This window comes from Alligator sinensis, unplaced genomic scaffold (assembly GCF_000455745.1).
Source record: "Alligator sinensis unplaced genomic scaffold, ASM45574v1 scaffold847_1, whole genome shotgun sequence".
In the NCBI taxonomy this organism is placed as follows: domain Eukaryota; kingdom Metazoa; phylum Chordata; order Crocodylia; family Alligatoridae; genus Alligator; species Alligator sinensis.
The window spans coordinates 692,463-707,384 of NW_005842797.1; the positions used below are offsets into that span (position 1 = coordinate 692,463).

At 45.3% G+C, this 14,922-nt stretch overlaps 1 protein-coding gene across 5 annotated transcripts in view; it reads left to right on the plus strand.

Moving 5' to 3' along the window:
• HHLA2 (HERV-H LTR-associating 2) overlaps positions 1 to 14,922 on the plus strand; it is a 30,446-nt gene that overhangs the window by 12,866 nt on the left and 2,658 nt on the right. Inside the window, exons 4-9 of one of the 5 annotated variants that reach the window (XM_006035086.3) lie at positions 25 to 282; positions 2,754 to 3,053; positions 9,096 to 9,211; positions 9,861 to 9,914; positions 11,105 to 11,168; positions 14,278 to 14,437. In XM_006035086.3, coding sequence (XP_006035148.1) covers positions 25 to 282; positions 2,754 to 3,053; positions 9,096 to 9,211; positions 9,861 to 9,914; positions 11,105 to 11,152 — 776 coding nt within the window. In that variant the 3' untranslated portion in view covers positions 11,153 to 11,168; positions 14,278 to 14,437. Of the gene's footprint in view, positions 1 to 24; positions 283 to 2,753; positions 3,054 to 9,092; positions 9,212 to 9,860; positions 9,915 to 11,104; positions 11,169 to 14,277; positions 14,438 to 14,922 lie in introns of those variants that run through there. The other 4 variants (XM_006035083.3, XM_006035085.3, XM_006035084.3 and 1 more) reach the window with 4 other exon arrangements.

Sequence of the window (14,922 nt, forward strand, 5' to 3'; positions counted from 1 at the left end):
TCTTCTACATTTTTGTCTTTATAGCTCCCCCTCATTACGCAATGGAATATGAAAAACAAGACTCTGAGAGACAACTGAAATGTTCTGCCTTTCTTGGCTATCCTAAGCCTAATATTACATGGCAAGATTGCTGTATATCAAGGGAAGACACAAGAACCGAAAGAACCCAGGATGGACTTTATTCAGTTAGAAGTGAGAAGAATATTACAGACAAAGCTTATTCTTATGTGTGTCACATTCAGTTTGGGGATCAGATCTGGACTGCTGACTGGAAGAGGGCAGGTGGGTTTGAACTATTTTCCATTCCTTGAACAAAATAAAGTGCAGGAGAGCTTCCTGCAGAGCTGGTCCATAAGGAAAGCAGTTCATCTACATGGTGATGGCTTGGCAATGAGATGAGACTTAAGGCTGCATCATGTTCAACTGAGGTTACATGGCTGAGATAATCAGAAAGCTGGGATGGTCAGCCAGCCTGTGAAATAGAAATGACTCACTGACAATCATTCCACAAGGAGGTCTCTGTGAACTACACCTGATTTGCTCTGTGTTGGATTCATATAAGCAGTTTTACATGCCCTATGTTGCATAACAAAGATTTTTGCATCATTTCAAAGACAGAACAGTTCAGCGAATAAATTTGAGGACCATAGTCAGCCTGGCTTGAGTTTTGAGTTTGTTACACATTCATATAGTAGCTTGGAAGTCAATGCAAACTCATTATCACAGAACTCCACCAAATACTAAACCTTTGCTGTGGACAGCTAGAGGTGACCATGCATGGTGGAAGCAGCTAGTCTTGCTTCGTTACACTTCACTTACTCTATACTATAACAGCACTCAGAATAGAATTCAAGAAAAACAGTGCCAGGAGGAAGCTCAGGGGTTTATCTAGTCCAGGCACCTGCTCAGGGCAGGATCATCTCTGCCTAAAAGATGCGACAGCCCAGATTTGGGAAGCATTATGTTGGGTACAGTGGGTCTTAAACTTTTTAGACTCAAGGAACTGCAAGGAAAATGCCAGTTTTTGGTTTTCACACTTTTTTTGACCACAGAAAAACAACAGAGCAATTCTTTTTTGCAAAGAACTCAGAAAGACCATAACAGGTCAGAATGTTTTTAACACTGTGGATTCCTGTGTGAAATCTCTGAGTGTTTTAATTAGAGCGGCTCCAAGAGGTCTAATTAAAAAAGTACCCGAAGCGTCATGTGTATCAGCATCCCCATACTCAATTAATCAAGTCTGCTCTGATGCACTATAATTACAGTGCATTGGAGCAGCCTCTCTGCGAGTGTATAAGCGCCCTCTGGGATTATCTTGTGAAGCATATTTGCAGACCTAGCTGTGCTAACATTGTGTGGCATCTGCAGCATCCTTGAAAGGATCTCAAGGAACCCCAGGCTGCTGTGATTAAAAATTACTGGCATAGACCAGGGTTTGGTAACCTTTATCAGACATGGGCCTGAACAACCCAGCTCTGATCCAATGTAGGCCGAGTGGCTTTGGCAGTGTATCGGTGGCAGGGAGGCTTTCTCCACACCTGTGCTGGTATGGGCACAACTTCCAGCCTGCGGGGAGATGCAATGGGGCTGGACAACTGGAAACTGTGTCCACTCCAACACTGCTTCTCCCTGCTGTCCTTCTCCCTCTGGCTGCAATGTGGGCACACGTCTTTCTTAGTCATGGCCCATGATGAGACAGCCAGGCATGAAGCTCAATTCTTGCTGACCTAAAGCATCTTCCTGGTCTCCTCCAACCAAAATGAAGATCAAGAGTAATACAATAAAAAATGGTCATTTTCTCAATGATAATTATTCCCCTGCTAGTTATTACATTTCATGAGTTATTTCCACTGCTGTTGTTTGCTTTAGGAATTGTGAAATAGTGCTAGTTGAGGTTCCCCCCTGCCCCCCATGTTTGTTTATTTTTATATAGTTGACTAAAGTAAAATATTGAGCACAGAAACAAAGATTGGTATCCAGATATTTATTTTTCAGAAATGATCCTTACCCATTTGAAAGTTGTATGATATTTAAATCAATTTAATATTATTTTAAACAAAAATCAATCACTTGTGCTATAAAAATTTAAACCTTTAACTGAAAATATGAAAAAACTCAGAAAGACTGCAACAGGTCAGAATGTCTTTGTCGCTATGAATTCCTCTTGGAATGTCTGGATTTATCTTGTGAATCATGTAGGTGTTTGCACACCTAACAGTGCTAATATTATATGGCATTCCTGCAGCACCATTGAATGGATCTCGCAGCAGCCTAGGGTGCTGCTGCACCATGATTGAGAATGACTGACTGGTTTAGACTGAATAGAGATCAAATTGGCACAAGACATCTGCCTGCGAAGGTGCAAGAGCATGAACTCTTATTGCCAGTCAGTTTCAGTGCACGATTTTTGGAAGATGACAGTATTATGCAGGGAGACAGAAGGGGGGAAAACACACAGCAAAAAACCCGAACAAGAAATATCTGAAACCTCTAGTAAGAGATGGGTTTTTTATTTCATTTTAACAAATATTAGGACTACAACTACAGTGCCTGAAATATTCTGTAAAGAAGTGGCTTTTGTATGCCTACATTTGGGAAAGCTTTCAACAAAATTATATCAATATGCTCAAATATTCTTTGATAATGAGGCACTAAATCATATGAAAATTCTCTGAAAATGGACTTCTTCACAATAACTTCCTCCAACTATTGCATTTCCATTAACAGGTAATACTTTTAATTATATATTTCAGATCTACTTTGTAGAAGTGAGGGAGGTACCGCCATAATCCCATGTGAAGTTTCTGCTGAAAGTTCCTCATACACTATTACTTTGAAAGCAATAAAAAGTACATCTACTTCTGTTCTGGCATCCTTCAATAGCACATCAAGAAGCCCTGTACTTCTGCCAGAAAGATTCTATTTGGACACAGACAAACCACATAAATATAAGTTAAGGATAAGTGGCCTGACTCTAGATGACCAGGGAGAATATCTGTGTAATGTTTCAACACCTCAGTACACAAAACTGACTATAACGACTTTACAAGTTGGTAAGTTGCTGTGATTTCCCCATTGCCGGACCTCCCTTGGGAGAAAACAGTTAAATCTGTCTAGTGTCAAGGAAAATTCTCTCAGGAGTCCTTCAAAAGATATGGGGAGGAAGAAATATTGTGGTGTTATTAGAGAAATATTGAGCTAGATCAGAAAAACCACACAGGTTTACCTTGTTGATTGTTGAGATTTTTGCACTTTACTGACCTCAAAAGATTGTTTGTCCTTCAGCAACTCTTTCTGGACTTGGTCTCATGTGGTGCTCAATACCCACTGACTTCAGTTGGAAATGAAAGTGCCCAGCAACTTGCAGGCTCAGACTGTCAATGCTGTGTTGAGGGAGAAGTTTTTTTGGCTACCACGGCCTTTGCACACCTGATAAGAGAAATGGTTACATTGGACACTCATGGGTTTTGGCTGTTTTAGATTTTATGCTATTATAGCAGTCTGTTTTCCAAACGTAAATGCATGGGTGTGCATACCTGTATTTTATGGGTATTTCACATTTGCAACTGTAATAACTCTTTTATGTTATTTCCTTCCCTTCATTTTCCAGGGAAGTTACCACTATTGCTTCCATGTCTTGCCTGGGTTTTCTGGCCAAAGGCTAAAAAAAATATAATGAAATTCAGGTTTAATAGAAGTATAACATAAATAAATTTTAATGAGAATAGTCATTTGGAGTTGTATATCCTTCCTTTGTAGTGGCACCTACAGAACACAATCTCCTCATCCAGTAGCACTTGAGAAGCTGTAGCTGTTAAATGAAGTTGCTTAAAAGACTGAAGTAGGACCTGGTGTAGAGTTCCTGATACTGTCTTAAGATGAGAGCTGTTGAGCACTTTGTCAGGTTGATGGAAAATAATTTGGGAGAGAGGCATCTGGTGTAGAAATGTATATTTGTGAAGTATTTGCATGGAGATGGTATTTGAATTGTGCTAGTCCAGGGGTTTTCAACCTTTTTTAACAAGTGTACCCCTTCTGCCTCAAAGTTTCAGCTCATGTACCTCTTCATATTTTTTCTTGTTTTTAAGGGGTGGGGGAGGGAGGCAGATCAAGGCCCCCATGGTGAGCGAGGGAGTGGGGTTGGTGCTGGGGTAGGGGCAGGGGCAGACACTGCAGAGGCAGGGTAGAGTGTGGAAGGGAGCCACAAGAGCAGTCCATCCGGGGGGTGCAGGGAGTGGGGTGTGGCTCTTGCTGTGCACACCCTGTGCCCCCCAGATCTCTGCATGGGGTGGAGGCAGATGTTGCTGCAAGCTGGACTCTGCACTCTGCTGCCACTGCCCCAAGAGCTGTGCAATGTCATGTGCCTGCTTCTGCCGGGTGGGCAGTAGACATGGACACATATGCAGAAACATACACAGAAACCCTCCCCCCGCAGCAGGTAAGTGTGTGTGGGGGAAGGGGTGGGAGGACCAGATCGAGAAGTGGGGGTTGGTGTGTCTCTATGCCTGTGCCCAGGAACAGGGCCGGAAGGGCGAGGGCAGCGGTGTTCCCTGTGGGCCACATGCACACTGCCTGGCTTGCCAGATGGATGGAGGGAGCGGGGGCTCATACGCTGCCGCTGCCACCTCCACGCACTGCTGCCGCCACTGCCATGCCCCCCACCACTTTCCCGCAGCTGGTTGCACACGCAGCTCTGTGGGCTGCTGACAGACCTTGCACCTGGCCAATTGTGTGCTGCTCATCAGCAGCTTGTGGAACTACATGTGCAACCAGCTGTGGAAAAGCGGCATGGGGCGCAGCAATGGTGGCAGTGGCTACCACATGTGAGTGCCCCACCCCATCCAACTGGCACATGTGCGGCCTGCAGAGGGGCATTGCTGCCCTTGCCCCCTCCCCCCCCCGCCAGCCCTGCTACTGGGAGGGTGCAGAAAGAGTGGGCAGAGAGAATGAGCTAGAAAGGCCGTGGGGGGCGGGGAGGTGCTGCAGTGTGCTGTGTGTGGCTGGCGGTCCCCAGCACGTCCCCCTCCCAGGTAAGAAGCAAAGTACGGGAACACATCGGAGGAGATGCCACTGCCGCATTCTCCCTCCCTGCTCACCTGCCCACCCATGTGTACCCCCTATGGCCTTTCTAAGTACCCCTGGGGGTACACATACCCCTGGTTGACAACCCCTGTGCAAGTGTATGACAGATTCTAGAAATAACGCATAAAATGAGAAGAGAAGCAGTGTAGGGACACAGTCTTGTGCAACTTCCATTTATGTGGAAGGAAGTGTGAGGAAGAGCCTCAGAAGGACATACTGAAGGAACAATTGGACAGGGAGGAGGGGAACCAGGAAAGGACTGAGTCCAGAAGAGGAGAGCAGAATTTCATACCTGTTTCAGTGGACTATAGGAAGCAAAATCCAGATTGAAGGTTGGTGGTGTTGGGGGGACTATGATGACATGCTACACAGCAGCTGTGGGCAGCACTATTGGTGAGCTTTTAAATGAAAGGGAGAAGGGGCAGAAATTGAACAAGCAGCCATAAGAAATGCCATGTGTTTTATTTGTTTATAAGATGGGATAGATTCAAGCTTGTTTATACTGTGAATTGGCTGACATGAAGTGGGGAATGACAATGGAGGTAATGGAGATCAAGAAATGGGACAGAATGGGATAACTGGGGAATAATGTGCTATCAGTAAACATAGTGTTACAATATTAAAGGCTTTCCAAGACTCCTGTAACTTGTTGCCCTGTTGAGCATAGCATCATAGATGCGGACTCTGTGGCTGCTCCAGGGCTCAAGCACCCACCAAAAAAAATTACTGGGTGCTAATTTTCAGATGTTAAAAACAAACAAACAAAACAAACATACTTTATCACAGCGGTGAGCAAAATATGGCCTGCGGGCTGGATCTGGCCTGCCAGGCAATTCTATCTGGCCCATGGGGCCCCTAAAAAATTAGTAAATTAATATTTATTTTATCTTGGCTGCCTGTCAAAGCTGTCAGGAGCCAGGGGCAGTAGGGCCCAGGGGGAGCCCTCAGCAGAACTGAGCAGCTCAGCCCCACCCCACCCCCAGCCATTTTCACTGTCTTTCTGCCCCCACGCTGTTCTTGCACCATGTGGCTCCTGGCTGCATCACCTGACCAGGCAGCACAGGGCCCCACCAGTACATGTGTATGTATGTGTGTGCCTGTGTGTGCGTGTGCAGGCAAGGGCAGAGTGTGTGTTTGCAGACAGGGGTAGTTTGTATGTGTGTGTGAGGCAGGGGCTGTGTGTGTGTGTGTGTGTGTGTGTGTGTGTGTGTGTGTGTGTGTGTGCAGGCAGGGGAAGTGTGTGTGCCGGCAGGGGAATTGTGGGTGTGTGTTCATTGGGTGAGTCCCACACACACACTCCACCATAAACATGTACCCCCCCTTGCACTGTGTAGCGTGCACATGCAGAGTGCACATGCAGAGTGTGTGTGTGTGTGTGCAGGCAGGGGCAGTGTGTGTGTGTGTTGATTGGGTGAGTCCCACATGCACACTCCACCATACACATGCACCCACATCCCCCTTGCACTGCTATACATGCAGACCCCCACACCCACAACCCTTCATACACCCACACCCCACATACCCACAACTCCCCACAAACCTATACGTACCCCCCCCATGATATACAAGAGTAAGACTTCATTTTAAGCTATTGTGCAATCCACTCTGTGTACGCTACATAAACACATATAAGTCAGGACAAAAATATTTAAAAAAATCAAATTAATTAATGTTGTAGATGTTTACTTTTTAGAATATAACTTGATATTTTTCTGTTTCCGATATAGCAAAACCCCTTGCTGAAAGGAGTACTTCTGGGGACAAAAGGAGGGACTTTGGGTGGCAAAGGTCAGGGGTTAGGGGGTGGGGGCAAGGAACCTGTCAAGGGGTGGGGCTGCCCATGTGGCCCTCGACAGCTTGCCAAAACTCAGTAAGCAGCCCTCCGCCCAAAAGAATTGCCTGCCCCTGCTCTATCAGAAGTGACCAACCTGACGGTGGGTGGTTGGACCCAGACAGGTGCTGCGTGAACAGGCCAGGGACGGAAGGGTTACGGGACCTTGTTTCTCCTTCTGTTATCTCTCTTCCCGTTGACAAAAACAATTAAGGAGGCGGTGTAACAAATAAATGCTTTACTCACACTTTCGTATAGGTGGTTTCCTTTACAGCAGTTTCAAGATTAAACTCGCTGTTAACTCGAGAGCTCTAAACATGTTTGAATGATATACTCGGTTGTGATGGGGGCATCCAGGGGGAAGGGATTTCGTGGACGCAGGACCTCCGGTGAGGGTGATCAGGCCTCTCCAATATGGCATGGGTCCCTGTTTTTTGGCGCGCGCGCTTTTCCTTTTAAACGGGCTGCATCCGCCTGCCCCCTGCCAATCAGCACAGGCTGGGACCGCCGATCTCGCGGCTATCAGGCCGCGCCCACTACTTCCCCCACACCACGAGCACAACTTGCTCTCATGTTGGCGTTTGGTCATTTATATATTTTTTTTTCTTTATCACAAGAAGAAGCAGCACACTACTTCAACCTGGCTCTGAACATCTATAAAGATTGAGTGTTTCAGGGGGGCTTTTTGGCATTTCTAGCTAAAGCTGATTCAATCAGCTATTAGATAAAAGCACCAAAAAAAGCCCTGCTAAAGAACTCGATCCTTACAGATGCTACAGAGCTGGGTTGAAGTAATGTGCTGTCTCCTCTGGGCATGAGTGGGGCTCAGCACAGGAACGTGCCAAGTTAGAAGTAAAGCACTGGGTTTTGAGGGTGGGGGGGTTATGTCTGCAAGCACCCACTGGCAAAAAACAGTCAGCGCCTATGTTCCTAATTCAGCTGTTTCTTCTTTTAGAGTACAGTACAGCATTGATTCTCTGGAATAACCAGTGTCACGATCATTCTGGATGGTCAATTTTTCTGGATAAACAAACACCACACTAGGAAGTACTGAAAACTATACTTTAATTTTTGTAATGTACAGCAAAGAAATGGTGGTACTATGTAATACAGTAGGCGCATACATTACCATAGGCAGAACTTTTGTTACACTAATTGTCATTGTAGATCAGTGGTTCCCAATCTGTGGTACACATACCAATTGTACACAGACAACCTGTCAGTGGTACATGTTAACAGATTTATTATAATTAATTTATATGACAACATTTTGCTGGTGGTACTTAATGTTGTATTGTTTTTAAATTGGTGGTGTACAATCTGTTAGAGTTTGGGAACCATTGTTCTAGATAATCAATGCTCTACTGCATTTAGAAGTGGACACAGTATTCCAGATGAAGGCAAAATTCTCTGTTTTCAGTGATTCTCCATCCTTTTCCTTATCCATCTTAACACTATGATTTTTTTTTGACTGATGCTCACTGAGCATATGGCTTAGCTGAATTGTCCACAGTGATGTCCAGATTTTTTTCCACGACTTGTTCCAGTAAAGTAGAACTGAATAAAAAGTGCTTATATGGCATTTGTAAACACAGTTTATTCTCCATTCATGGTGCTCTTTATTTGGGTCTTCTTTCAAGTAGTCGGGAGTTGAATTTTAGGTGACAGTTGTTATTAATTCTTTAATGTAAAAATCTATGTTTCAAGTTTGCTAACAGTTACTAAGAGTTCCATAAAAAAGCGAGGAGAGGGACTATTGGTGGTACTGGTTACTACACCAGAGAGTGTTTACAGGACCAGGATACTTCATCTTTTAACCAGCCTGTTGGGTAAACCATCCACAGTAACAGAGTACCCAGAACTGAGACTAAAGAAGCAAATAACAAGTGGCATGCTTTCAACTGTTTGGATTTGTCATTTTAAATTGGTATTCTCTTAAGATTGCAGAATTTTAGAGCTTGTATTAAAACTATTGGATTTTAAGACTGTGATAATATTAATGGACAGACCCAGGCGGGTTCCATCTGCATTACAAAAGTATGAATTCTAAATTAGAACTAAAAAAGGACAGGTTACTACACTTCGGGGGATGCTATAAGCATTACTTTGTAATATTATGAATTATTATGAAGCTCTTTTATTTAATTATGTGAAATTAAACCAAAATATATATTTTCAGAAGAAAGAACAAGTACAAATTCTGCTGTATCTGGCACTGGCATTGGCATTGGCATTGGCACTGTCATCGGCATCGGCATTGTCATCACTGTTATTGGCATTTCATATTATTTATACAAGGTGCGTATGACTGCGGGCATTAGCAAACACACTTCCACACACTTTAGTACAAGATTCATGTAAAAATACAACTCCAGGTGTTAAGGTTGAACCAGAACATGGACAAAAACTGCTTTGGGTTAAAAAACTGGCAAAAGATTGGAAATGTAAAATGAAAAAAAGAAAAAAGTTGTAGTTAACATTTTCCTCTCCCAGCCACTTCCTGTGGCTTGCAGGCAGCCTCCATGACTCTCTGTACCCAGTGTCTGGGTTGCACTACTTTGGGTGGTGCCTTGGGCAAGTTTTTCTCTTAAGCAACATACTGTACTTAGCTAAATTAAAAATTGCCATGATGAGGTTGAGCGCAAAATCAAAATTAAGAGAAGAAACTGCATTCAAGCATATCTAGGTTGCAAGATGGCAAAAAAAAGGTATGCTGGATTTGCCTAGTTTGTGTATCATACTGAAGCAGCAGCAGATGCTTGCATTTCCAGAGATCCCAAAACTATTTTGTCTATTCCTGACTCCCGAGGCACCCCCGGTAGCCCAGTTGGGGAAGGGTGGATCCTATTGTCTTAATTCCTTTGTAACCTTGTCTAAGCTTGTCTAAGTTGGTATTTCACCATATTTGGCTTTGTCATGTAACAGTTCATTTTTTCCCCTCCCACAGAAAGGACACCCTAAACAAAACGGGAGTGCGGTAAAAACTGTGTCACCTTCAGAGGTAAGGAGTATTTTCTCTTTCAACTTGCTTTGAAATCTGCTTGGTTTTATGTGGGACTGTTAGGCTTACAGGTGGTGACTGGGATCCTGTCTCTGTAGTTACAGGTAGTTGGGATTTATATATAAATGTCCTCAGTAGCCTCAGATATTAGTATTCTGTCTTCATCCATATTTATGTCCTGTGTCTGTAAAACCAGAAATGGAAAGACCGGTATTGTTGATTTCTTGGGTAACATTTTCCAAAGTTGGTACAAATTCCCTTTCACAGAAGGCTCTTGATTCTGAAAAACCCCACCCTGGGTGAGCATCAGGGTGGAACATACTGTGGTGACCATTTAAGTGTAAGGATGCACCTCATAAAACCAGATTTTCAACTGGTTTAGATACATTGGCCCCCAGGAAACACTTTCCCGTTATTCTTATGCGATACCTGATAATTGATAATCCTGCCCCAAGGGCCACCTTCTCGTTCCAGCCTACTCCCTTAAAGCTCTTCTGAGCGTTAGGCCAAGCTCCTTCCACTGTGTATCCCTCCCTTCAGTGTATTTCAACTTTACCCACAATTCCCTGTTCCTGATTTCTGATACATCCAACTTCCTGTGTCTGCTGCCTGAAATTAGAGCCGAGCATAGGAGAGACAAGTATTCACCATCCAGCACAGGGTGTCAAGGGCCTGCAGCAAGGCAGTAGCCCTTGACTTCAGGAGGGCCAGCTTCAACAAGTTGAGGAGATTGGTAGGAGAGGCATTGTGGTCCTGGAGAGTAGGGGAACTAGGTGTCCAAGACGAGTGGTCGTTTCTTAAGAAGATGATCCTCCGAGCCCAGGGGGTGACAGTCCCAACGTGAGTCAAAGGGGTGCTCAAAAGCCCCCTTGGCTCACCAAAGGCATTCAGGAACATCTGAAAGCCAAAAAGGGGGTGTACATCCAGTGGAAGGTGGGGGGGCTATCACCAAAAAGGATTATACCTCCATAGCAAGAGTCTGTAGGGAGGCTGTTAGGAAGGCTAAGGCGGAGATGGAACTAGGGCTAGCAACAAAAATCAAGGACAACAAAAAGTCCTTTTTTAAATACATAGGGAGTAAAAAGAAGGCACCAGGAAATGTAGGGCCCCTGCAAGATACGCTTGGCAATCTGGTGGTTGCACTAGATGAAAAACCAGACCTTTTCAACAAATTTTTTTTTTCTGAGCAGGAACCAGTAGCTCTCCTCCCCCGGGATAAAGGATGGACTCCGGAGTGACTCCGCCAGGCCTAGGGTAAGGAAGGACCGAGTTAGGGAACTTCTGGAGGAGCTGGACATGTTCAAATCAGCAGGTCCAGATGCTCTCCACTCTAGGGTGCTCAGGGAATTGGCAGGGGTCATTGCAGGGCCCCTGGCATGGCTTTGAGCACTTGTGGTGCTCTGGCCAGATGCCAGAAGACTGGAAGAAGGCCAATGTGGCCCCCATCTTCAAAAAAGGGAGGGGGGAGGACCTGGGCAACTCTAGGCCCGTTAGTCTTACTTTGGTCCTGGGGAAGCTCTTTGAGAAGATTATCCAGGAGCACATCTGGGAGGGACCAGCAGAGGGACGGATGCTCAAGGGCAACCAGCATGGATTCATTAGGGGCAGGTCCTGTCAGACCAACCTGACAGCCTTCTACGATCAGGTTATAAAATCATTGGACGCAGGTGTCGCGGTGGTTGTAGTCTTTCTGGACTTCAGGAAGGCCTTTGACACTGTCTCTCACCCCTTTCTCATTAAAAAGCTAGGTGACTGTGGCACTGATGCCTACACAGTCAGATGGGTCACAAACTGGCTGAGGGGCTGCACCCAGAGAATGGTGGTGGATGGGTCCTATTCAACCTGGAGGGAGGTGGGCAGTGGGGTCCTCCAGGGTTTGGTCCTTGGGCCTGTACTATTCAATTTCTTTATCAGCGACTTGGACGAGGAGGTGAAAAGCACCCTATGAGTGTTCAAATTCTATGAGTGTTCAAATTCACTGACAGCACCAAGATTTGGGGCGAGGTGGGCATGCTAGAAGGGACAGGATACAACTGGATCTGGATATGTTACAGGGGTGGGCAAATGAGAATAGGATGGGATTCAATACTGACAAGTGCAGAGTACTGCACTTGGGTAGGAAGAACCAGCAGCATACCTATAGGCTGGGGAACTCCCTTCTTGAAAGCACAGAGACAGAAAGAGATCTTGGAGTCATTATTGATTCTAATATGAACATGGGCCACCAATGTGAGGATGTGGTCAGCAAGATTAACCGCACCTTGTCATGCATCCACAGATGCATCATGAGCAGGTCCAAGGAGGCGATCCTCCCCCTCTATGTGACACTGGTCAGGCCACAGCTGGAGTACTGTGTCCAGTTCTGGGCACCACAGAGGGATGTGGACAGCATCGAGAAGGTCCAGAGGAGGGCCACCCGCATGATCAGGGGCCCCCTGCAGGAGAGGCTAAGGGACCTGGACCTTCACAAGAGAAGGCTGAGAGGGGGTCTAGAGACAGTCTATAAACTTACCAGGGGGGACCAGAAGGGAATGGGTGAGACCCTGTCCCCTGAGCACCTCCCGGAGTAACAAGGAATAATGGTCACAAATTGATTCAGAGTAGGTTCAGGCTAGACAACAGGAAGCACTACTTCACAGTCAGGGAGGCCAGGATCTTGAACCAGCTTCCAAGGGAAGTGGTGCTGGCTCCTACCTTAGGGGTCTTTAAAAGGAGGCTTGATTGCTACCTAGCTGGGGTCATATGAGCTTAACTTAGTGGGGGTCATATGAGCCCAGTATTCATTCCTGCCCATGGCAGGGGGTCAGACTTGATTTGCTCAGGTCCCCTCCAACCCTACATCTATGAATCTATGAAACAGTGGACAGACTCATTTCTAGGAAGACTCCACTCTACAAAGCTTCCTTTTCCTGTTCCTCAAGTGACTGATCAGTCAGTCTGCCAGATGCTTAGCTGTACTATTGTCCGTTTATGCAGTCAGCAAGCAGAGTGCTAGGTGAGCTCAACTTTCAGGATTGCCACCAAATAGAGAGATAGACATGTACACAGAATATAGCTGCTGGGTAGAGAACTCAAGTAATAGGTCTTTTAATTGCCACAGCCCTGTATTGTCTATCAATGAGTACCGGATATAATGACAATGGAAATTCTGGAGTGGGATTGGGATTATCATAGCCTGTTGTATGCAGGGGAAAGGAGAAGGCTGGATGGGAATGGAGGGAGACAGATGGAGAAAGAGAAAGCATGCAATGTGCAAGTTAAATAATAAGTATACTAATAGGTAAATTAATTGAAGAGCCTGTGGCCCCTGGCACATATTCAGTTAAAGGTATGATGGGATCCAATCCCAGATCCCAACAATCACACCCCCTACCATGCTATACATGCCTGGCAGGAGGTGTTATTGTGGGATCAGGGATCGTTCCCAATCATGTTATATTGCTAGTGCAGGGGCCACCTAGGATCACTGGCAAAAACAATCTAGTCAGGTGATCAGCACCACCAGCTTTGGCAGTGCATCAGAGTGGAGGACTCTAATGCACCGTCCCAAGGCTGGGAGCTCTGATCAGCTGACTGCTGCTCCCAGCTTTGGAGGTGCACCAGAGCCAGGGGTACCCCAGAATCTGAGAGCAGCAGTCAGCTAATCAGCACTCTCAGCCTCAGGGGCATGCTGGAGTCAAAGGCTCTGATGCGCCTCCCAAGTCTGGGATCCCCAGTCAGCCTGGCCACACATTTAATTTAAGGTATGATGGCACCCGCCACAAAGTTATTACACATTTTGTGCAATACCTTTGTGGTTTATTCCATTTTATTGCACTATTAATTGAATGAACGCTTGGCTGGGTTACTGATAAGATGCGATTAAGTGGTAAACAAGTCTTAAGTATAAGATCTAATCTACCACAGGCCCACAGGTCACAGAAGTGTTCCGTATTCTACTAAAAAGAAGCATTACACTAGGGAAATATTACACTGGAGAAATCACTTTAATCCCAGCTAAACTGTGTTTTTCGCTTGGACCATTCCATGTAGCCAGTGGATCAGGTGGTAAATTCTATCATTTCTGCTCTTTCTGAACAAAGAGGTATTTAACTGTTCCCTCATTTGACTTGAGCAAAAGATGGCTAACCTGCCCATCAGCTCCAGTGAGGTTTTCTCAGCGACCTTTCACTCAGTAGGAAACAAAGATGGAAATCAGTACATAAAAATCAATGCATAAAAATTGGCAAAGTTTAAGGTTATTCAACCTTTAAGTTGATATGGCAAAGTTTAAGGTTAATAGTTATTCAACTTACAATATTTCGAGTTACAACGTTTCACACTTACAACATTTATAAAGTCACACTGTTTCAACTTTCTGAAGTCAGTTTCGAATTTACAACACCTGATCCGACGCGATGCCACACCAGCGAACAAGTTCATTGCTTTGCCCATCTCCCTGAAGAGCATCTGTCCAAACTTCCTTGGATTCTTTCTTTAAGAAAGCAGACAAGACTCCAGAAAAACCTGCAGCCAAGACTCCTGAGAAGACTCCAGCCAAGAACCCTTCAAAAAGTCCAGCAAAGTCACCTTAAAGAAGTCCTTCCAAATCAATATGAATGCTATTTGCAATAAATTTCTAGTCTCTTTTTATGACCAGGTTATCTAGTCTCTTTTTATGACCAGGTTACGAAACGCCTGGACACAGGAGGAGGGGTGGATGTCGTATACTTAGACTTCAGGAAGGCCTTCGATATGGTATCCCACCCCATACTGGTGAACAAGTTAAGAGGCTGTGACTTGGATGACTACACAGTCCGGTGGGTGGTGAATTGGCTGGAGGGTTGCACCCAGAGAGTCGTGGTGGATGGGTCAGTTTCAACCTGGAAGGGTGTGGGCAGTGGGGTCCCACAGGGCTCGGTCCTTGGACCGATACTCTTTAATGTCTTCATCAGCGACTTGGACGAGGGAGTGAAGTGTACTCTGTCCAAGTCTGCAGATGACACAAAACTGTGGGGAGAAGTGGACA